General features: G+C 40.1%; 1 protein-coding gene across 4 annotated transcripts in view; it reads right to left on the bottom strand.

The window, feature by feature from the left end:
- Positions 1–25,517, bottom strand: part of POLA1 (DNA polymerase alpha 1, catalytic subunit) — a 349,929-nt gene that overhangs the window by 200,265 nt on the left and 124,147 nt on the right. For all 4 annotated transcript variants that reach the window (XM_074968368.1, XM_074968379.1, XM_074968396.1 and 1 more), the window contains exons 27-28: positions 5,853–5,885; positions 880–972 (exon numbers count right to left, since the gene is read on the bottom strand). In XM_074968368.1, coding sequence (XP_074824469.1) covers positions 880–972; positions 5,853–5,885 — 126 coding nt within the window. The remainder of the gene's footprint in view (positions 1–879; positions 973–5,852; positions 5,886–25,517) is intronic.

Genomic DNA, 25,517 nt, shown 5'->3' with positions numbered 1-25,517 from the left:
GGTTGGGTCCAGGCTAGGCACAACTCTCCAACTATCAAGCCTAGGAAAGCTGTCTCACAGAGAACAATGCTTGGATTTGACCCAGTGCTTTCTTGGCTGCTTTGCCATGCCATGCCTAAATCAGGATTGCTCTATTGAACTGCGGTAATATCCGCTGCCATATTATGCACAACTAGACCATATACAGCACAGAGCTTCGATCCTAACTGTAAATTTCCAAACAGTCTTGAGAGTAGTATATTTTCTTTCATCCCATGTAGCACAGCAACCAAGAATATATAGAAAATTAATTTCTGAAAAACATTTAAGTGTGTTCAAAATGCCATTCCAAGCCAAAGGCTGTGCAACAACTTCTCTTCATACTGTTCGCTTTCTGCCCTGCATCAGCTCTCGTAAAATTCAAGATTCTCACCCTCCAACTGCAAGGCTCAATTTTATCCTGCCTCCTCTTACAGTTCTTCTCTCAGTTTCCTTGGTATCCTTTTCCACTTCCTACACAGATGCAAGTCCTCTCATCTTATTTCTTCCTTTGCTCCCTTTCTATCATGGCTCCTTCCGCACCAGTCTCCTCATTCTCACCTCCTTAGAACCTCCCTCCCCTCTTTCTTCAAATCATTTCTTGAAAATACGTGTGTTTAGGAAATCCATCTACCCTTTCTTTCATCATTAGCAATGCACAAACCCTTCGTGTTCTGAACTGGTCTCCTATATTTTTGTCTTGCATTTGTATACATTCCAACAGATGACGTATTTAGGACACCCAAACCTTTTCTCACTAAATTTGTGTGTGGTGTTTCTCTCTCTCTCTCTCACATATTCTTGTGACACCCATGTATGAAGTCTATTAGAAATATTTTTTTTCCTTCAGAATTCCCTTACCTTGTTCCCCAGCTTGAAAACCTCCTCCAGGTTGGTGCTATTTGTATTTATCATAATGGAATCTGTATCTCCATAAATCACTTCAAGGTTCATCTAAATAAAACAAGCAGATTTAAACAAACAACGTAACTTTTACTTTACTTTCTCTAGTCTCTGGGTAAGGATAAAAGGGATAAAAAAACCGAACAAGGATAGTGATAGGGGTCTACTACAGATCACCCAACCAGGAAGAAGAGGTGGATGAGTCTTTTTATAAACAACTAATGAAATCATCCAAAGCACAAAACTTGGTGGTGATGGGGGACTTCAACTACCCAGATATCTGTTGGGAAAATAACATGGCAAGGCACAGACTGCCCAACAAGTTCTTGGAATGTATTGGAGACAACTTTTTATTTCAGAAGTTGGAGAAAGCTACCAGGGGAGAGGCTGTTCTAGCTTTGATTTTGACAAATAGGGAGGAACTGATTCAGAATTTGAAAGTGGAAGGCAGTTTAGGTGAAAGTGATAATGAAATGGCAGAGTTCATGATTCTTCAAGATGGCAGGAGGGAAAACAGCACCATAAAGAATGATTTCAAGGCGGCAGACTTTCAAAAACTCAGGGGATAGGTAGAGAAGATCCCATGGGAAGCAAGTCTAAGGGAAAAAACAGTTCAAGAGAGTTTGCAGTTTTTCAAAGGGACATTATTAAGGGCACAAGAGCTCCATAGGAAATATAGGAAGCAAGGCAAAAGACCATGCTGGCTTATCCAGGATATCGTCAGTGATCTGAAACTCAAAAAAGTGCTACAAAAAGTGGAAACTAGGTCACATTACAAAGGATGAATATAAACAAACAACACAGGTATGTAGGGAAAAAATTAGAAAGGCCAAGACACAAAATGAGATTAAAATGGCTAGAGACAAAGGGTAACAAAAAAACATTCTACAAATATATCAGAAGCAAGAGGAAGACCATGGACAGAGTACGCCCATTACTCAATGGAGGGGGGGGCGGCGGGGGAGGGGGAAACAACAGAAAATGTTGAAACAGCAGAAGTGCTAAGTGACTTTTTTGTTTCAGTTTTTACCAAAAAGGTTAGTAGAGATTGGACATCTAACATAATGAATGCCAGTGAAAATGAGGTAGGATAAGAGGCTAGAATAGGAAAGGAACAAATTAAAAATTACTAAAACAAGTTAGATGTCTTCAAGTCACCAGGGCTTGATGAGATACATACTAGAATACTAGCTGACTGAAGAGATATCTGAGCCACTAGCAATTATCGTCGAAAGTCATAGAAGATGGGAGAGATTCTAGAGAACTGGAGAAGGGCAAATATAGTGCCAACCTATTAAAAGGGAAATAAGGACAACCTAGTGAATTACAGACCAATAACTTCAATACCCAGAAAGGCAATGGAGCAAATAATTAAACAATCAATTTCCAATCACCTAGACGATAACTACTAACAGTCAGCATAGACTGTCAAGAACAAATAGTGTCAAACCAACCTAATAGCTTTCTTTGACAGGGTAACAAGCCTTGTGGTTATGTGGGGGAAGCAGTAGATCTGCTCTATCTTGACTTTAGTAAGGCTTTTGATACGGTCTCACACGATCTTCTCATAAACAAACTAGGGAAATACAATCATTCTAGACAGAGCTACTACAATGTGGGTGCATAACTGGTTGGAAAACCGTTCCCAGAGAGTAGTTATCAGTGGTTCACAGTCAAGCTGCAAAGACACTTATCAAGTGGGGTCCTGCAGAATCAGTTCTCGGTCTGGTTCTGTTCAATATCTTCATCAATGATTTAGATAATGGCAGAGAGTAGACTTAAAGTTTGCGGACGATACCAAGCTGGGAGGGATTCCAAGTGCTTTCGGGGATAGGACTAAAATTCAAAATGATCTGGAGAAATGGTCTAAAGAAAATAGGATGAAATTCAGTAAGGAGAAATGCAAAGTCCCTTAGGAAGGAACAAGCAGTTGCACACATACAAAATGGGAAATGACTGCCTAGGTAGCAGTGCTGCGGAAAGGGATCTGGGGGTCATAGTAGATCACAAGCTAAATATGAGCCAACAGTTTAACACTCTAGCAAAAAAAAAAACATTCTGGGATGTATTAGCAGGAGTGTTGTAAGCAAGAGAAGTAATTCTTCTACTCTACATTGCGCTGATAAGGCCTCATTTAGAGTATTGTGTCTAGTTCTGGGTGCCACATTTTAGGAAAGATGTGGACAAACTGGAGAAAGTCCAGAAAAGAGCAACAAAAATGATTAAACGCCTAGAAAACATGACCTATAGGGGAAGACTGAAAAAAATGGGTATGTTTAATCTGGAGAAGAGAAGACTAACAGGGGAAATGACTACAGTTTCAAGTACATAAAAGGTTGTTACAAGGAGGAGGAAGAAAAATTGTTCTCCTTAACTTCTGAGGATAGTACAAGAAGCAAAGGGCTTAAATTGCAGCAAGGGAGGGTTAGGTTGAACATTAGGAAAAACTTCCTGTCAGGGTTGTTAAGCACTGGAATAAATTGCCCAGGGAGGTTGTGAAATCTCCATCATTGGAGATTTTTAAAAGCAGGTTAGAAAAACACCTGACAGGGATGGGCTAGATAACACTAGTCCTGCCATGAGTGCGGGGGAATGGACTAGATGACCTCTTGAGATCCCCAACAGTCTACAATTCTGTATTGCACTCCGTCACATTTTCAAAATTTGAGCAAAATGTTTACACAATGCATTATTAGTTTAACAGTAAAATACCTAAATAAAGCAAAGCAGGATTATATTTAAAAGTTTACATTTCATTAAAATGTATATATGTAAACATATGTGTAGACCTGTGTGTGTATTCAAGGGGGAGAAATCAAGCATGAGACAACTAAGTAAACACTAAAAGAAGAAAAACCAGGCAGACTTTTCAGTTGTATGTTCTGCCACTTAGTATATTTTTCAACACCATATGGGATACAGAATACTGTAAGTATGAAGTGAGAAGTGGAAGAAAATAAATTAACAATTCTGGTCTTAAGAATTCCACTCATATTGTTATCAACTGTCATTTTGGTTGGCTGAGAGGGGAGAGAGAAAAGACCATGAGACTGTCAGACAGACTATTCAAGACAAGGTGTGTTTGCTTATAGCCAACATCTTTGAAGAGTAATATGATAGCCTGGAGATCCATTTGCAACCATCACAACACTGCTGCAAAGTACCCACATCATATGAAAGAAACAGCATTTGTCTGCCAAATTTCAAGGGAACCCATCACAGTCATATTTGACTGACAGATACAGTAATTAAGAGCACTACAAAGTTATTCACAGTGGATTCCGCTCTTCCTTCACCTCTTCCAGATTCAGCATTTGGCTTACTCTTCTCTCTCCGCCACTTCAATATTTTTTTAAGAAGGCTTTTGCCAAAAGGCAACTCTTTCAATGTGCTCTGAAAGGAGATAGGCTTTGACTCAGTCTTCCTCTTTTGTTTAGTCCTTACATTGGCCAGAAGCCTTGACAGAGAATGTATTTTTCCTTTTGGATAAAGATCTAACCACAGTGTTCCATGTGTTTTCCATCTCCAGATCTGGAGATGAACACAGAAACTCCTTCTTGTGCAGAGCACATTAGCCTGCCTCCTTAGCAGAAAAAAGGCACCATAACAATACACTGAATTATATCCAGGTCAAAACTCATAAAAACAGAAGATGGGCATAATTTCCTAGCAAGGTAGAGGTGAAAGAAGGCAACTGTCACCACTATTACTACCCAGATATTCAGGATTAGCAATAAATCTAGTGAGATCCTATCACCTTGACAAATGAAGACCAGATGTGGGAGAGGTCAGTGCAGTTAAACAAATCCATATTAAACTCCAAATAGCATATGTCATAAATATAAAGGGAAGGGTAAACTTTAAATCCCTCCTGGCCAGAGGAAAAACCCTTTCACCTGTAAAGGGTTAAGAAGCTAAGATAACCTCGCTGGCACCTGACCAAAATGACCAACGAGGAGACAAGATACTTTCAAAGCTGGAAGGGGGGGGAAAGAAAGGGTTCTCTCTGTCTGTGGGATGATTTTGCCGGGACCAGAGCAGGAATGCAGGTCAGAACTCCTGTAAAGAGTTAGTAAGCAATCTAGTTAGATATACGTTAGATTCTGTTTTGTTTAAATGACTGATAAAATAAGTTGTGCTGAATGGAATGTATATTCCTGTTTTTGTATCTTTTTGTAACTTAAGGTTTTGCCTACAGGGATTCTCTATGTTTTGAATCTGATTACCCTGTAAGGTATTTACCATCCTGATTTTACAGAGGTGATTCTTTTACTTTTTCTTGAATTAATATTCTTCTAAGAACCTGATTGCTTTTTCACTGTTCTTAAGATCCAAGGGTTTGGGTCTGTGTTCACCTATGCAAATTGGTGACGATTTTTATCAAGCTTTCCCCAGGAAGGGGGTATAGTGCTTGGGGGGATATTTTGGGGGGTGGGGGGAGACATTTCCAAGTGGGCACTTCCCCTATTCTTTGTGTAACTCTTTGGTGGTGGCAGCTTTTAACCTAAGCTGGTAAGAATAAGCTTAGGGGGTCTTTCATGCAGGTCCCCACATCTGTACCCTAGAGTTCAGAGTGAGGAAGGAACCTTCACAGTATATTATCACCATATAATAGAATAAAAAGGGAGCCAAAAAAAAATTCCTAGTAAAACTCTAAAACACAGAGCATAACAGGCCTGTGAGTAAACTCTAATTAGCACTGTTGCTAATTTGCTAGAAACTCTCTCACATAGGCTTCAAGCAGGGGCTAGATCAGATCGGTGTTAAGAGAAGAAAAAAAGCTATAATCCATTAGGAAAGACTACATTTGTAAACTAGGCATCCCAAAAAGTGATTTCAAGTTTGTTTGGGTTACAATTTTCTGAGAATAAAAAATTTCACCAGGTGTGCTATTTAAGGGTTGTTGTATAATGAAAAATGTTCAGCAGTACCTTCTGCACCATCTCCTTAGTATGCATCAAAATCTGAAATGAGAAAAAAAAAAGATCAAATATTAATGCATGATATAATTACAAGTTAACATATGAGAATATCCATCACATAGTTAATTCCAAATGTTTGTGGTTTTCAAAACATGAAGCAAACTATCTGTCTCTTCTGGTAATACATATAGCCACCCTAATACTCATAGTAAGAGCACAAATCCTTGGCTCACCTAGCATTAAATGGAGCTTACTTACATGTAACTGGAGGTTCTTCGAGATGCGTGGTCCTTATAGGTATTCCACACATGGGTGCCCATGCGTGCCACACATCTGAGTCCAGAGATTTGTAGCAAACAGTGTCTGTTGGTCCTCACCTGCGCAGTTGTTCCCCTAATGCTCTGAACCGAGGGCATCGGCCAATGCTTCTCAAGTTCTGCCTATTCCCCCGAATCAGACAAGATCTGAAGCAGAGGGAAAGGATGGTGGGTAGTGGAATACAGATAGGGACCACACATCTCAAAGAGCCTCCAATTACAGGTAAGTAATCTCCATTTCTTCTTGAGTTCTGATCACCATATGGATTCCACATGTGGGTGACTGGTAAGAAGTATTTGAACAGGAGGATGGGTGCAAGGATGCAGTTGGTGTGAATGTCTGTAATACTACTGTCCCCACAGCTGCAACTGCAGAAGAGGCCTGCAGTAAGGTGTAATGCTTCTTAAAGGTATGGATAGAGCTCGAGGTAGTTGCCTCACAAATGTCCAGTATAACTACTTCAGCAAATTAATTGTTATGTGAATAAAGCTAGAGTCGCCTTCTGTCAGAGGACGGAAGGCACTGATTGCTGACAGGTGGACCCACACCAAGCTAAAAGTCCAGACATCTTGTGGAACAGGAGAAAGTCTAAAACAACAGGAATGCCTGCTGACTCTGGAGACAACTGTTCCTGCTGTGTCCAGGCAGAGAAACTCCTCCAATCAGCTAGAAAGGATTTTCTCATGGAAACTTTCCTGCTGCGAATTAGGACAGCCTCTGAGCATGCAATATCTATGTCTGACACCCATCCAAATACCAGGCTGTGAGGTGAAGAGGGTTGGGTTGGTATGTCTGATTCTGGCATTTTCATGAGATAAATACAGAAAGGGTTGGATACAGATGGGAGGACAGGTTGACATTTGTAGACGGTCAGGAAAACAAAACTGTCTGGGCCAACTGGGTGAGATATGGAACTCCCAGTTGGAGCCAGTGGTGCCAATCTTCCAGTCTCGGAGATGGAATCAGAGCTGGTACTGTCGGATCCTTCTTCCTTCGTGCCTTCCCTTCTTGGTGGCAAGATTTATGTGGACCTAATTCTTTAGGACCCATGAACGAGGACTCACCCAACTTGGACCAAGATGGGGAGGGATCCTTTTCCTTGGAGGCAGGCCTGGATGAGAATCTGTCCTTATGCTTATGACCACGTCCCCTAGTCTTGTGACAACATTTCTTAGGCTTAACGCTTTTGATCTCAGTTTCAAAGCTCATGCTCAGAGGGGCGCTGCTCAGTCTGAAGTAATTTTACAGGTGGTTTTCCCTGGCCTGGATCCCACTGGGGTCTCATTGCATTCTCCAGGAGATGTTTCTGCAGATGGGGCTCTCTTCTCTGGTGGGCTCAGGGAGATCAGGAGGAACAAATGCTGTAGTGATGCGAGCCTCTCAGAGGCAGTAAATACAGCACTTGTGTTTATCGCTGACAGAGAAGGAATGTGGGCAGGAGATACAGTCCTTAAACCCCAGGAATCTGGGCACACCTTCTCCATGGGAAGAGGCTCCCCAAAACAGGGAGAAGCGAAACACACTAGACTAACTAAAAAATACTTTAAAAAAAGCTAAGGTTAATGTTACTAAGAACATTGACAATATATAGTTACAGATTTTGAAAGCATAGGAAGATCATTTCGGACACAGAGGATTTCAACTCAGACCATGCGGCAGTAAGAAGAAACTAGAGAAGTGTTGGCCCATGCCACCCTTCATGACCTCGGTTTAGAGCACAAAGAGAGCAATTGCACAGGCACAAATCAAACCAATGGATACTATTTGCTACATATCTCTGATCTCAGGCACATGGAGCAACATGCACACCCGTGTGTGGAATACCGGCACTAACAGCAGAATCTCTTTTCATATTAGCCCACCTAAACAACATTAATACAGTCTTAAAAATAATAACTGGAGCTAAAAGATATTCTCATTTTTAAATAATGCTTACAGAACGGTACAAGTCAGAAGGAATCTATACTAGTTCATTCTAGTCCATTAATAGTGCCTCAAGCTAGGAACTATTTTGTTATACCTTAGCCATTGGTAAGATTGGTGTTTACTCTAGCTATGAATATTGTCAGAAGATGGTCCCTTAACTGGACTGTTCTGATGTATAAACATATTTTTCTAATGTTTAACATAAGTTTTCCTTGCAGCGACTAAAGACCATTACTACCTTTGTCTCCACTGGCTAGTGATAACTAATCCCTCTGTATAAATAAACATTATTAGTAGGGTCTTGAAATTTGGTAGGGGGGTGGCCTTTGTGTCAGGGAGGTGTCTTTTGCAGTTTCTATGAAAATCTATCCAAGTTTGGCCATTTTATAAACCGGGGGGGAGGGATCCACACTTCACACATGCTCGGTATACACTTAGATTTTAAGCAGCTAAATTCTTCAAAGATTCTACAGTACGTATACTCCAACCTAAGGCTAAGGAGAGGTTACTCATTGTCTGCAGTAACTAAAGTTGTTCCAGATGCGTCCTCCTATGAGTGCTCCACTTCAGAGACACATGGGGGGTTAATGCACCCCTGAAGGGGAGCACCCATATGAACATTACCTGTAGGGAAAGTCCTGCTTCTTCTCCAATTGCAGCATTGAGCTGCTGAGGTCTACGCCAGGTCCGGGCACCTAAACTGTGAGCAGAGAGACTGTCCCTCTCCTGGGCTTTCTGTGTACGTCTACACAGCCTGCAGCAGTGAGTCTGAGTGCCTGAGTCAACAGACTCGGGCTTGTGCTATGGTGGTAAAAATAGATATTTAGACACTCAGGCTCAGGCTCTGAAGCCTAGGAAGGAAAAGGTGGATTTCAGAGCTCAAGCCCGAACATCTACAAAGATATTTTTTACCACCATAGCACAAGTCCAAGTCTGTTGACCCACACTCCAAGACTCACTGCTGCAGTCTGTGTAGACATACCCCATGACCATCCCCACTCTCCACTGGGCTCAGGAACCCTGGATGAGAAAGCTGCCTGAACCAAATGCAGAGGAGATAAAAAGAAATTCCATCATGTGCCACTTTTTCTTCGTTTGTTTAAAAAAAAACAAAAACCAAAACGAAACACACCTAGGCTATTATACCACAAACAAAAACAACCTTAATTCTGAAGTTTTCCTAACTTTTAAGCGCTTAAGCTTTGCGAACAATGTTTTCTTAACACTTTATATACAAGTTATGTCTTTTTCAGACTTTTCTTCAGACAATATGAGTGCTTGACTACTATTGGTCTTACACTGTAAACCTTTTGTCACATTTTTAAAAATGTCTTCCCTCTGAACTCTCCAAATTATATCCTTTTACAATGTAACCCTCTCAAAAATATGATGTATCCCAAATTAAGATCCAACTAGTGCTGAGTGGGGCAAAACAATTTGTGCTTATTTTAATATAATCTGAATATAACATTTGCAATTTTTGGAGGGAGATAAGGTGAAAGGCAGCAGAATGACTGTTGGAGAATTGACTCCTTAAAAATTTCCTATTATTAAACTCTGAAATCTAAGGAACTACTGCCCATACAAGTCTCCCTTATTTCATATTTGTGTATTTTATCATTCCTTCATGAACTATTTTACAAGTGTCTTTTCTGAATCTCAATTGATTTTAATTTATTTCTCCAATTTATCAAGAAAGCTATATTTTAGCTCTCCCCAAGTATTTGCAATTTCTCTCAGCCTTGTAACGCTGGCAGAGTTGATTGCCACACTCTCCACTCTATCCTCCAAGTTATTAATGAAAATATTCTGAAGCACGGGACCCAGGAAGGACTTCTGGTTATGTCATTGATGCGTTCTCCCAATTTGGTAGCAACTGAACTATAATTATTCAGCGTGATTTTTTTAATATACCAGTTATATTTTAATCTTATATAGAAGTACCATCTAATTTTCTTGAGAGAAACACATGATAGTTAACATAGGGGAAAAACACACACACACACACACACACCCTTTAAATGGAAGTGCTGAGGGTACCAGTAAAAGAAAAAAAAGTGATACTAAAAAGTCAAATGACAGGTTTCAGAGTAGCAGCCGTGTTAGTCTGTATCCGCAAAAAGGAAAGGAGGACTTGTGGCACCTTAGAGACTAACAAATTTATTTGAGCATCACTTCATCGGATGTCAGATAAGACAAGACATTTGATAGACATGAAATTCTACAGCAAAGATAAAGTAGCAAAATATTTTTTGAAAGTTTGAAAATGTGCAATTAAGGTTCCACACGCAACCTTAACTCTGACCCTATATCAGCACCCAGTCTTTATTTAACAGCCACCACTTCTCAGCCAACACTGTTTCTACATTTCTAATGACAACAAACTTTCAAATACCATAACAATAAAGAGCAACAAACCTTTTCCCAGCTAACACATTTGAATAACCAACCTGAACACAAGTCCATCTCCACTTCACATTCCAACATGTTGATAAAAATCACCGACAGTCTCTCTTTGGATTTATCTAGAGCAGATTTTTTCATCATACAATTTCTCACCACAGGGGTGGGAACAATGAGACATCTAGCATAGAAAGACAATCATTGTCCACCAGAAATGTAACAGTCAGCCAGACCTTCTTAAGAGAAAGGTTAGACAGGGGACACACCACAGACCTTACAGCAAGGAGGGATAGAGGCTAAGGTAGCTTTAAAAGCCCTTGCGATCCTGGGCTGCTCTAAAACCCAGAGCAGCCCCCAGCATAATTTAGACAATTTTGAGGGTTGAAGATAGAATGATGTTCCCAGGCTTACCAAAGGTGGCACTGCTGCCCAGAATTTCCACACAGCCATCTGCTGCTGCCCTGCTTTCAACAGCCTCTCTCCCTGCCCCCCCGAGATGCTCCCTACGACAGAGTTTGCAAGAAGAGCCTCAGAAGGTAGCCCCATGGCTGTCTTCTGCCTGGTCTACATTAGAAAATTAAGTCCGCTTAACTACATGTGAAAAATCCACATCCCTGAGCAGAGTAGTTAAACTGACCTAATCCCCAGTGTGGACAGTGCCAGGTCGATGGAAAAATTCTTCCATCAACCTAGCTACCACCTCTTGGGTAAGTAGATTACCTACACTGACAGGCGAATGCCTCCCGTTGGCGTAGGGCATAGGGCTGCAGTGTTTTAAGCATAAACCTACCCTGCCTCAGTTCCCGCACTGGGCAAATTCCACACTGCCTTACTACCAGACGTGTTGAGCATTCACAGCTCCCATTGATTATAGCAACAGCTGTGAGTGCTCAGCACTATTTCTGAAACATAGGCTCCATTTTCTCAAGTTGGGTACTTCGAAAAAGAGGAGCCCACAATCCGTAGCATTCTTCTAAAATTTCGGTTTAAGTGATTTGCCCAGCAACACGCTAGAAGTCTGGGGCAGAGCATTAAACACAAGACTATCCTTTTTCTTCCTTCAGTCCCCAGCCTCTATACACTTTGCCAATTCTACAGTGAAGGTGGCACGTGTTCTACAGGCAACTTTCACTACATTATCCTGATATATTCAACGGTGCACAGAATAAACAGTGCTCGACAGAGAGGGATCCTGTGGAAATAAAATGACATGAATTTAATTTCATTATGACATGCTATCATAAGGCCGAAGAATCATGGCTGCAATTTTAATTCTGGCGTTTCCTATCTTTTGATTGCCTCATTCTCCAACTTTAATAACACTCTTTTAATGTATGTAAATTTCCTATAATTTTTGTTTTCATATATCCATAGCTATAAAGACCGGAAGAAACCACTGTGATTATCTACTCTGACATTCTGCATAACAGGCCATGGGATTTTCATGAATTAATTCTTGTTGCCCCTAGAGCATATATTGTAGAAAAACATCTGCTCTTGATTTAAAAATCTCCATTGATAGAGTATGCACCTCAACCCTTGCTAAATTATTCCAATAGTTAATCCACACTATGAAATAAAAATGTTAAATAGCACACAACCAAAAAACATTCCTGTGGGTCCCCACTAGAAATACACCCCTCCAGTCACCATGAAACCCCATTTGGTTACATTGAGATCTATCTATTAGCCAGTTCTAATCCATTTAACATGTGCCACTGTTGATTTTGTATCATTCTAGTTTCTTAATCAAAATGTCAAGAAATTCCAAGTCAAATGATTTACAGAAGTCTAGGTACACACATCAACACCATTATATGTATCAACTAAACTTGTAATTAAAAAAAGGTTAAACTTAATTCACCATAATCCCATGTTGATTGGCATTAATTATTTTACCCCCCTTTAATCCTCTATTGAAGGATTGCCAAATTAGCCCTTCCATTGTTTTGCCTGGGATCAAAAGTTAGTCAGACAGGCCTATAATTACCTGTATTATTCAGTTTACTTTTTTAAAAAATATTAGCACAACATTAGCTGTTTTCTAGTCCTCTGGAACTTCATCAGTGTTCCAAGACTTATTGAAAAATCAATCAGTGTCCAGAGAACTTCTGATCCAGCCCTTTAAAAAAAATGCTTGGATGCAAATTATCCAGATCTGCTGATTTAAAAATGTCTAACTGTAGTAGCTGCTGTTTAACATCCTCCTGAGTTACTGTTGGAAAGGAAAGTATTGCATCATCATCATCAGATACAAATACATCATCTGGCTTTTTTTTCCTGAATATAGAACAGAAATATTTATTGAACACTTCTGCTTTTTCTGCATTATTGACATTTCTATCATTTCCAGTTACCATGTACCAATACCATTGTTAGGATTCCCTTTGTTCCTAATATACTTAAGAAATATCTCCTTTAAAAAGAAGAGAGGGAGCAAATACAAATTCTATTATATGTAAGTATAATGCCATTCCCTCTACTTCCCCAGTGCATCACCAGTAGGGTTCATACCTGCAGCACTGCACCACAGGCTTCTCATTCTCTAAACAGACAAGCAGACACACAGTGGAAGTATTATTATTCCCTCTCTCCCTCCCCCACAACAGATTGGGAACTAAGGCACACAGAGACAAGGACTGGCCCAAAGTCACACAGGAAGTCTGTGGCGCAGCTGGAAATTGAACCCAAATTTCCTAATTCCCACTTAGTGTGCCTTAGCACAAGACTCTCTTTCCTTGTACAAAGTACAGGACAGTTCTGACCTTTGTTGCATTGCAATGGCATTGCAACAGTGGTAAAAAATTCAACATAATAAAATATCTAGTGTAGACGCAGCATTATACACTGTAAGTATTCTAGAAACAACACTGTCACATACACAAGTCAAACACAGTCAGACGGTCCAAAACATCTCATGGGTATATTATTCTCAAATACTTCCTTTATTCACTTGTGTGTGACTCAACTCATACTGCACCACAACTTATCTACCTACTCACCTCACATTGGTTTAAGTTTGTAAATCATAATGAATACATATATTGCCACAAGGGCTAAGACTTTTCCTATACAAAACACCACTACTCTAATTTTCCTATTTCATTCTTTTTCTTGAATAAAAAACAAACTGATACAGATATCCAAAGTAAGCCAAAGAAGATATCCTACAGAGAAGAGCTAATATTAATATGATCTGAAGAATAAATAGACAGACATCCTTGTATAAACACACATACACAAAAATGAGATCTTAAGTCTAGGTAGATTTCTATTCCCTGGTATAATGTAACCCAATAACATTAGAAAAATAGCATACGTTCTGATAGGATGATCCCCCATTAAATAAAAGAAAAAACTTGACCATGCAAAGAATATTTCTCAGTTGTCCCTGAGGACAGTAGTGGATATAGGTAATTATAAGAGGGTCACAGACAAGTTAGGTTCATCAGGTGACAGGCATATATGTTAATATTACCCATTATGACAGAAGATCACTTACAAGTGCCAACAGCTAGAAAACAGAAGGCTATAAAGGCTTACTAAATTCATTAATAAGGCAGTCTGCAGTTATCTGATTTCACAGAAACACCTGCATATTTATCTTCTCATTACCAGTTGGATGATGGAATTTTTTTCAAGCACATTTCAAAAAAATCTGCCAACTTCAAGTGTAAAAAAATAAACTTTGTGGTTAATTTTTCCCTTAACAAAGTACAGCTGTTGAAAATAATTGTTCAAGATCTTACCCTGTAATGTCAACTGCAGCAGAACAAAGAGTATTTAATTAGCAAATCTATCCAGTAATTCAACACCTATTATAGAAAATGCCTTCGTGATTTTATTCAGGATAATTTGCTAAGAGGGTTATTACTGACATTCAGATGAAATTTAAAATTCCTACGCAAGTCGAGTCATAATAGCAGTAATGATCCCCCCAATCAGGAGATTCTGTGTCACACAAGGCTCTTTTGCAATGCAGCAGCCGATTTCCTGACTTCTTAATTCCTGGGCTCTGCTCAGTGAGAGCCCTTCATACCAATATTTCAGTCAGCAATACATCTTTAATGGGACTCTATTAAAATACTGAGAACAAAAATGACTTTTGTTAAAAAGAATGACAGCACTGCTATCATATCAATCATTAAGAGTTTTTCAAAACTGCATACTAAAGGGAGGGAGGGGTGTAGTGAGATTGGGAAGATGGAGAAAAGAGAAGGGATAGAATAGAAAATGTATTACTTGTTAGTTTCCTTTCTGTGATTAATATTGCACTACTCATAGCAACTGGATTGACCCCTACTTCAGTGGATCCAGAGCAGAACACATTGCCTCACAAATCGTCTGCTCAGCCATGCCCTTTTCTTTTCCTGCTCATGAACAGGGATCCTAATTTTCTCTGATTAAAAAAACAACTCAGGTTTTTCCACAATTAAAATGAAATGCTGAACTTTAGTTTCCCTATTCACATTATACAGAGGTATCAGTTGAACAAGGGTGACCATATGTCCTGTTTTGGCCAGGACAGTCTCTTTTTAAAGCCCTGTCCTGAATGTCCTGACTTTTTTTTGGCAAAACTGGGCATTTGATGATCAGTTGGCAAAAGCAAATGGGATAAATGCCCAGTTTTGCCAAAAAAGTGGGGTGCACCCCAAAGGGGGGTGTGCAGAAAAAGGTTCGCGGCAGGAGCAGTGACAACGCCAGGCCCCAGGCAGCTCGGCTCAGGCTGTCAGCCCCAGGTGATATCCCGTTTTCACTTGAGGAAATATGGTAACCCTAACTTTCAGCAAAATTTAGTTAATATATAGTTATTTTTTCACAAAATGTAAAAACGCAAGATTCTCTGTAAAAACGCAAATTCTGCCTTTTTCCATAGCAAACGATTTCTAGGATCCCTGCTTATGAAATACTTCTATCCCCATGTGAGCCTCATAGCACAGTGAATATCTGAAATTCTACTTAAACTTAACTTCTCCTTTACTTGTAAACTAAACCTGGCAGCATGTACTTAGAATATGCACATGCTCTGTTGACCCCTTAAATATTTACATTTTATGGGTGGGACAGAAGAGAAATAATCTTGTTAACAAATCTTCTATTTTGGCTCTTCTATAGCTCTCTATGTCTCAGAGAAATGAGTGGCGATGTGACTTTACAGAGGACAGGATGTAAAAGCAAAACGTACAAAGAATAGTTTTATCTCTTCCACTGTTTCTAGTATTATAATAGCGGAAGTTTATTTAAGGACCGCAATGCTCCCACTAAAGGATGTGTCTGAGGAGAAATCAGTTTAAAATCCTCCAAGTTTGATCCTATAGCGGTGGAATGTGAGGATCAAAATGCTAACTTGAAGATATCAAGATTCTCTCTGCCTATATCAGAGCCATAGACTTGGAGGAATAGAAAGTGAAACCTACTAGAACTAGGTTGTTTTGCAGATATCTAGTGTATACCAGAGCTTGTCCACCTTGTGTATTTGTTTTGCAAGTGGTAAAATTAGTTCTGATAACAGCTTCAGTAATCCTTACTAACAGGTTCCTCTCTCTCTAATTGAGAGGCAGACAGACAAATTGGAAGAATAGTCTCCCAGAATACCAGTTCACTCACTAATCCACACAAGAACTAGGGGAGCTACTTCCCTAGAATTTAACATGCTAACAGTTCTAGAGATAACCAATGATATGAAACAATGATTCACAAGCCCACCCTGGAACTACGTATACAGAAGTCTACTCTGAAGGTAAGGAAAACATTATCTTTTCTACAATAGCACAGTAGAACCTCAGAATACCAACACTTCAGGAATGGAGGTTGTTTGCAACTCTGAACAAAACTTTTTGGTTGTTCTTTCAAGAGTTTACCGCTGAACACTAAATTAATACAGCTTTTAAACTTTACTATGCAGAAGAAAAATGCAACTTTCCCTTTATTTTATTAGTAGTTTACGTTTAATGCAGTATTGTACTGTATTTCCCTTTTTTGGGGTGGTCTCTGCTGCTGCTGCTGCCTGATTGCGTACTTCTGGTTCCATATGAGGTGTGAGGTTGACTGGTATTCAGAACTCTGAGGTACTCCTGTAGTTAACTCCAGTATTGTATACTAATGGAACCTAAATAGCAGTACCACTGAAGTGAAAATGGAGGGTGTTGTGTAAAGCCTCCACTCAATCCAGTACAATGCGATTGTAAGATTTGTAACTTTTCAGTCATTGCTAGTATGACCATTAAGTTCTGTACCCTGTTGCAAACTTTGTAACTTTTAGTCATTGTTAGCATAAATTTTAAATTTTGTAACTTTTGCAAGCTTTATAACCTTTTCAGTTACCACTTGTATAACCTCCAACCTTTGCAATATTCCATCACACGATCAGGGAGAGTGTGAACAAGGGAGTGTGTGTGGGAGATAAGGGAGTGTGAACAAGGGAGTACATGGGACTGGTCAGAGAGGAACTGCAAGAAGAAAAGACAGGTGTGTCTGATGTGATCTGCCCTGAGAAGGCAATAACAGGGTGCTGTAAAGAAAAGAAGAACCTGGTAAGCGTGAAAGGAACGAGGTCTGGGAATGCTTCTCAGTGACGGACACAGAAGGAAAACTCCGTGTACATCACAGGAGCCACCCAGTTCCAATAAAAGCAAGAAAGCACACTCACAAGCTCTTCTTCTTCTTGACCTGCTCTCCGGCCCAGACCCATGACCGCAGGCGGACATACCAGATCTACTATGCTTCGGCTTCTTTGCTTCCTATGCTGTCTCTGGTAAGTCTCCGCCTGTGTGAGTGTGTGGGTGCACAAGGGTATGAATGCGTTGAATGTGTGTGTGCATGAATAAGCTCCATCCCTTTTCTTTTTGATCCAATAGCGGCATTTAATAAAACCAATATAAGTGTAACCCTGGGTTGGTTTCTAGTGAAACTGAGGTAACAGAGGGAAAAAACATACCCCTTGAAAGTATTTAGTATGCGGGATGATAATTACTGTCCTTACAACACATCAGCCAAAAGCTGCATCAGCTCACTAAGGACAGCCAAATGACAGGCAATGCTAGACGAGAATTTGGAATTATTTCCAATACCAGATTAAAAAAATCCATTTCTTCTACTATCACTTGACCCACAGAAAACTTTTCATTGAATAGAGTGGAACTTTCTGTTTTAAGTTTTGTCTCATATGGACATTGACCCCCAAGTTTCTGAAACGGATAACTGCTCTTTATACCAGCCCCACAGCAGCTGTGCAAATTAATGGAATTACATCTTCCCTATTTGAAGTACACAGAGGGACTAGGCAGGGATGTCCATCATCTCCTTTGCTTTTTACACTGGCCATGGAGCCATCTGCACAAAGGATACAGAACAGAGGATGCTTCTTTCACAGAAATAAAACTTCCAGGAACACATCAGAAAAGCTTTATAGGTAGATGACGTAATACTTCTTTTAATCCATACCAATTATTACCCTAATATTAGTATCTAAAGAAATCCATGACTTTGGAAAAGCATCTGAATTTAACGTAAATGATGCCAAACGTGATTCTGAGAAGTCACTCCTCCAGAAAATATTTGGGTACAGAAGGGCAACAAATTCTATAAGTTAATTGCGAATTCAAATCTTAAACAGCCAAGAGGCCATTCTATGGGCTTTAGATAGAATTACAGATAAAATCAGTACTTTTTCCCATTGCAAATAATCCAGATCTTAATTCAAACCATGAACCAGAGAGCTTTAAAGATTGTTTTCCATGGCCCTCCCAAATGGTTGGCCAGCTGTTCAGCAAAGAAACTTCTCTAACTTTTTGGATACCACAACTGACTGGCTCACTCTCTCATGGTATAAGTACTTTCATTTAAGGCATTATGTTTTCTATATGAAACAGCTTTTCTAGAAGGTTCATTTTAATAGAAGCAATAGGGTCTGGCCAATTAAAAAAATAACTAATTTATAATCAATCTTTGCAGACAACTTTCCTTACAAAACAAAAAAAAGTCCACATATGACATACTGGGGAAAGAATCTGGATAGACAAATTACCCCAGAAGAATGGGGTTTGATCTGGAAAAGCACAGCCACCTCAGCCTGCGCATGATAAATGAAAACGTCTCTAAGATGCTGTTTCAGTAGTACCTGTCTTATTAATTCAGATGGAATAAATTAGCCAAAAAAGGTGTTAACGGAACCCAGTCACAACATTAAGCAGTTTTAAACAAAGTCTGAAGTTTGGTATAGAGATCTTTGCCTGCTTAGTACTATGGCAAACACACCCTCAAAAATCCTTATAATCTTTTATTAAAGATACAGAAAAGAAGGAAAAACAGTCGACGCATTTGAAGTGCAAAGTATTAAAAAAGGTGTCCACTTTAACATTTCTCCTCACTTTTTCCTTTAGAGCAGTGTTTCCCAAACTTGGGATGCTGCTTGTGCAGGGAAAGCCCTGGCGGGCCGGGCCGGTTTGTTTACCTGCCGCGTCCGCAGGTTCAGCAGATTGCGGCTCCCACTGGCCGTGGTTCGCCGCTGTAGGCCAATAGGGGCTGCGGGAAGCGGCACAGGCCGAGGGACGAACCTGCGGACGCGGCAGGTAAACAAACCGGCCTGGCCCGCCAGGGGCTTTCCCTGAACAAGCAGTGTCCCAAGTTCGGGAAACACTGCTTTAGATGGAGATAATTTTAGAAGGAAAAAACCCTTTGTTTGACTGTCCCTTAGATAGTATCAAAGACAGTAATAACTGTCCTTTTTACAAAAAGAGAAGATTAGGTGAGATGAGCCGAAGCGCCTGGTGCTGCTGCTGTTAGAGTCCTTTCATACCAAGCAGTGTTTGGGATTCAACTGGAGATGACAGGGTGGTGATGGTATCTGGCTCCCTCTCTCTGGGGCCTGGTCCGGTCAGGACATTTCTTCAGATCAGGATGATGAAGGCCTGGGAGTACCAGGAAGAGGTGGGGTGGCTGCCATGATGTGAAGCTTGCTTCAGTAGTCTTTGTCTGTTGTTTCAGTTTTATTTTTGTGCTTTTGTATTTTCCCCCACAAAATCTCTTTTAAGAACCCCAATCTGACATACCAATTTGGTCTCATTAACTTATGGGTCTACATCTCCTGCTTTAACAAGCATAATTCCCACACAGTCCTGATTCATACAAATTTAGCCTTTTTTGCTTAAACTAATTTAGTTGTTCTGTCTCCCTTACAAATAACCTATAACAACAAAAAATAACATCTTATGAATTTTTACTTAATTTTACAGTTGAGCTCACAATTCGGGTAATTTTGTAGGCCCAACTGTCACAACATACCTCACACCAGTTATATCCAGTCATTTGAGAGTACTGGGATGCACTTTGTAACTAAATATCACAAATTAATGGGTATTTATTACTAAATGATCCATTGGTAATCCTTCTGGGCTTCGTAGCAAAAATGGTCACACAAAAAGAAACCATAAAATAATTTCTCATCTGCTGGTAGCTCCTATGCTGCTGTTAACCTGCCGCTAGAAAAAGAAAAATAGTCCAACTGTAGAGCAATGGCTCAAAACAAAAAATATGGAAGGTGGTTCTTATAAAAGAAATTAACACACCAATTATACCCCCAGCAAATTGCAAAGAGGACAAATAGATACTTAGATATTTGGTTACACCATTTAGGACTGGTCTACATCACAAAGTTAGCAAGACTGTTTATGTTGACCTAGCTGTGTATGTGTCTACATTTAAATTTCTTTCACCACTACAGAAACACAGTAACTCCACCCCCTAAGCAGTGTTGAGACATGGTCGATGTACTGAGGTTGACGCAGCACCAGTGTAGATACTGTGTCACTTATGTCGATCCTAACCATCCAAAAGCAGCTGTCCTATAAGGCTCTATGCTGACCACTCTGGTCAGTGAATGCCACCGACTATGGGTCAGAGACACAGGAAGAACCTCCTCCCCTTTAAACCTCTGCACATTTTTGAAATGCTTTATGCTAATTGTCCAACTTAGCGAGCACATCTAGCAACTCTCCATTGTTGCGTGCAAGTGCCTATCTAACCATGCTAGCTATATGCTCCAGACATGCTCCAGCTTGAGAACATAGGAGATATTCGATCTTGTGGGCCTTTTGAGAGAAGAGGCTGTGCAAGCACAACTATGGACCAGCTGTATAAATGTGGGCATCTACAAGCAGATTGCATGGGGCACCCAGGAGAAGGGGTACAACTGCAGAGATGAGATGAAAACAAAGGAACTGCATCAGACATATCACAAGGCCAGCATTCAATCTGGTGCCAGCCACAGACCTACCGCTTTTACAAAGAGCTGCATGCTGTAATTGGCAGAGACCCCATCAGCAACCCACAGACCACCGTGGATACCTCTGAGAAGCCTGAGTTACAGATTCCAGGGGTGAACAGCGAGGAAGATGTGGAGGAGGATTGAGGACATGCGATCAGGGGCAGAGGGGATCAGTCTATGCCATAAGCCAGTCCCAGCAGTCAAGCATGGGTGAGACCAATGCAGGGGAAGGAACTTTACCAGTGGTAATCTGCTGCTCAGGAAAATAAATCTCTGCTTGTAGTTTTCTCAATAGTCCTATGTTCTTAAAGATGCAAATATCATGTTCCTTCCCTGACCAGCCAACTCTGATGTTGGTGACGAGTCCTCGGTGATCCACTAATGCTTGCATCACTATAGAAAAGTAGCCCTTTCTGTTGATGTACTCTGTTGCCAAAATAGGGATGTGCTAGCTGTCTATTGCTCCACTACAGTTCGTGAACCCCCTTGCTGCAAATCCATTCATTATGTCCTGCACATTGTCAAGAGTCACAGTCCAGCGTGGCAGGAGATGGTTAATGGCCCTGCACACTTGTATGACAATGGCCTCCACAGTGGATTTTCAAACTCCACAATGATTTCCCACTGTCCAGTAGCAATCTAGCACTGCACATTTCCACAATGTGATTGCCACTCACTTCTCACTGTCAATGCTCTGGAGTCAAGCTCAGCACAAAGATCCAGGAATGTAACCTTGCATTTCTGAAAGTTCTGCGGGCCGCTGCTAATGATCCCACACCTGCATTATGATGCGATCCCAACAGTGGGTACTCATTTCTCAGCCCAAGAAGCGGCAGTGCACTATCTGCAACTGCTAAGTTGGTGATTCAACAATGTTGAATTGGTTCTCTCTATGTCCCACAGCACACACTGTCCTCCCAGAAATCTTCATGTTCTCCACTGATTCAGTTTTTCTTATGGTTCTGCCAATACCAGAAGCCTGTATGTCCTGTGTTTGCAATGCTTATGACAAGAATGCAGAGTTGTGCAGATTCCATGCATCTGCTAGAGATGACAAGATAGTGAGAAGGGCTGCATGGGTTCATGAGATTTTTAACCAAGGAGCAAAAATCAGGGGATACAGATGACATTATCGGATGGAAACAGTCAAACACTGGGAAATTGAAACCTCGCTCTCAGTCTTCCCTGCATGACTCGTTTCTATCCCTAGCACAAATATTACCACAACTTCCCACAAGACAGTGTGTGCTGGATGATGGCAGGCTGCACACTGCAATACCTCCCCAGGGTGCAGCACGCCATGCGACACAAGCACTCCTGATGAGTACGTGCAGCACCAATGCAAGAAGCCAAGTACACACATGCACAAGCGATATACTAACTGCGGCACTTTAATATATAACTTACATTGACCAAAGTTTGTAGTGTAGACATGGTCTTATTCAATACTCAGACGAAGTACATTCATCTGCAAAAATAGCCCACCATTTTTAAAAATATTAATATGAGATAGACAGCTGATAGGTTACATTGGTAATTAGAGATCTCACTCAACTTAATAAAATCACTAGAAATGACATAGCATGGGTGTGTAAAGATGTTCACCCTAATATGGCAACACCCTGTTAAAACAGAGAGATCCAATGATTATATTACTGTATGTTTCTCTAAACAAAAGCATAACTGTTGTAATAATTATTGTATTGTCCCTGATATTACATGGTTAGGACCTGTAAAGCTGTTATACCTTTTAGGAAGTTCTAGTTTAAAAAAAAGCTGCAACCACCATGACATTAAGATCTAGCATACGAATGGAAACAAAGTGGATGAACTTCCATTTTGGAAGTCACTTATAAAAACATTCACATATATTGGGGGCAGACTGATCCTTGATCTGAGGGACCTTCAAAGTGACAGATCAAGAGATTCCCCCACCCCCACACATACCCTCATTAGATAGCTGAAGAAATCTATGGAAAAAAGTGAAAGTTTGCAAACTACTTTGCCTTTTTGGGCTGATCCAACACACAAAAAGAGGCAGTTACCTCAAAGTTTTTGTCCTTCCCAGGTAAAAATTCAAGGTCTCAGGGTAGAAAGAGTGCAGGATCCTTTCCTTACATTTTGGGATGGGGCAGAGGGGAAGGAAAGACATCTCTTAATGTATGTAAAAGATTTAAGTTTGCTACAATGAAGAGGGACAACATTTTCAGGGTGTTTTGCAGGGCGAAAGGTAATGAGTTTAAGTTTGACAGGAAACAGTACAATTTCTCTCACCCTCCAGGGGAGCAAATCACGTCCAATATTTCCACCCTAACTGAAAGGAAGCATAAAGGAATATGAGCTATTTATTTGGTAAGGGAAGAGCTACTCTTGCTTTTAAGCTGAAGGGGAATGGCCTTCAGGGTTAGGATATATGGGGGAAGAGACTCAAGGGAGAAGCTGAGACAGCTTTAGCTTCCCTTTTGGACCTGATGAAATAACCCAACAGTTCCAGGTTCAAGACAAAGGGAAAAGAAACAGGGACACTGTCAGATAACTGAAGGGGCAAAGAGCAGCAATGAGTGTGCCTGAGAAATATCCATGATAACAGCAGCCAACACAGAGCTTCACTAGCTTTATGTGGGTCCCATCAGCATTTACTAGGGAGCCTGCCTATTTGTGAAAAGATGCTGGAGAGATCTCATGGAGATAACTTCAATATAGAAATTGAGCAGGGATATCACCATTACTAGATTCTGCTCACTAAGTCTTGGACTGGAAGACTAATCCCCACAAACTTCAGGCACACAGAACCTCCTGTATATGGTAACCAACTACCATATAGCCGTTGGTAAAGTATAAAAATGCTCCCCTGAGCATCAGTGTCTGCACTACCCCAACACAGAGCAGAAACTGACTCCTTTCTGCCCCAGCAGTTATGAGCGAACCCTCAAACAACTACTCAAAGTACTGGAATTGCTTCCACATTCTGTAGCTTAAGCGAAAGGTTCCAAAGAGACAGACTAAGGCAGATAATATATAATGAATGCTAGTTGTATTTAAAATTTATCAATTATAAATTCTGATCTTATTTATTTTAATTAACACTAATTCTTCTTTTAAATCCCTACCCAACTGAAAGACTCCCAAGACAGAGTAAAAGTGACTTTTTTTGAAAATTAAGAAAAAACAGAACTCCACATATTTTAGGGCCTGGAGGAGAGCTTTAACATAATCCAATTTACAGTCTCTTAAAAATTAACGATTGTTGAAAGATCAAAGATGCTGTACTGATAAAAAAAGTAAACGAGTAAAAGTCAAATCTCTGTTTCCAGCTCACCATTTGAGAACTAACTCCAGACTTCCTCCTAGGATAGCCCACAAGAAACTTCACAATGAAAAACTGGATGGACTCTACTCCTTCCATTCTGGTTATGTACCAACTGAAACTGAACACACGAACAGATCTGCACACTGTAAACAGTGTCCTTCAGACTCAATTCAGAAACATTTTGTATGAGGTTTCCCTCTAGCACAGCAAGGCTGAACTGGAGCTGGATCTCTAATAGACAATGTAACGTTAACGGGCACTTCAGTATCCAGTTGCATGTTATACTTTTATAAAACACTTATTTATGTATGGTACAGATACCACCTTGATTTTGAAAATCCAATTTACTTCTTGCTATTTATGCTGCTCCTTTACTTTTTGCACTTCTATCAGCCTAGTCAATTACACTTCTGTTCTACTCAATTTCTGATTCTCATACATACATTGTAGTGTATTGGAATCACTGCATGGGAATGTTTGTTGTTTTTTAAAAATCTAGAGGAATTAAAACAAACAATGCTGGAAATATTCTATTAATCTCAAATTCTGTGGATGCTTGTTTTTACAAACCTAAGTTTGCAGCCAAATTTCACTTGACAGTATCCTACTAATACAAACACCCTGTGAGACAATCTCATCAGCATATTGAAACAAGACACATTTTATAAACTGGAAAATTAGGGGTTACAAATGGAATGTGTGGGAGTTTCAGATGAAGTTCTTAAAACAAGATTAGCTAGCATGACTGTCCAGAGTAAATCTGCACTTAGTTTTGTAAAATTTACACACACACGCCACCCACCCACCCACCCCCTACCTGAAATAAGGTCATTCAAAGCTTAACTTTTCCATGCCATTTGGTTCTATCCTAGGCTGGTCTTCTAGAAGATGTTTTTAAAACTCAAGATTTTTCCTTAACTGACTGCATACCTCAACATGTGGATGCTTAAAGGGAAAAACATAGTAGATTGTACAAATTCCTTATACAAGAAAAGAACACTTTTGAAAAATACATATTGTGCCAATCCCTTTGTTACCAGTATAGCATTATACATGTATGAAGTGAATTAAAAACAACTGTGTTTTACATAAAAATTGTATTTCAGAAAGATGTCAACTCTGCAGCAAGTAAGAATGCAGTGAATATGAGGCTAGTTGGCTGAAGCCCTACAACAGTAACATGGTCACATTTATTAAAAAGACAGTTGAGAAGACAACTGAAGACAATGACAGATTTTCAGAGGCAGAGCAGGGCTCTTAACCTTACATTTTTAATTAAAATTAATGGAAGATATGTGGTTAAATCATCTGTACTGCTCTGAAAACATCAACCTCTAAGTAAAATTAGAAATGCATTAAAGCACACAATTTTAATTACATCCAATGAAGTGAGCTGTAGCTTACGAAAGCTTATGCTCAAATAAATTGGTTAGTCTCTAAGGTGCCACAAGTC

This window comes from Natator depressus, chromosome 1 (assembly GCF_965152275.1).
Source record: "Natator depressus isolate rNatDep1 chromosome 1, rNatDep2.hap1, whole genome shotgun sequence".
Lineage (NCBI taxonomy): Eukaryota > Metazoa > Chordata > Testudines > Cheloniidae > Natator > Natator depressus.
The sequence above is the reverse complement of the archived record's forward strand: the minus strand, read 5'-3'. Positions and strand labels throughout refer to the sequence as shown.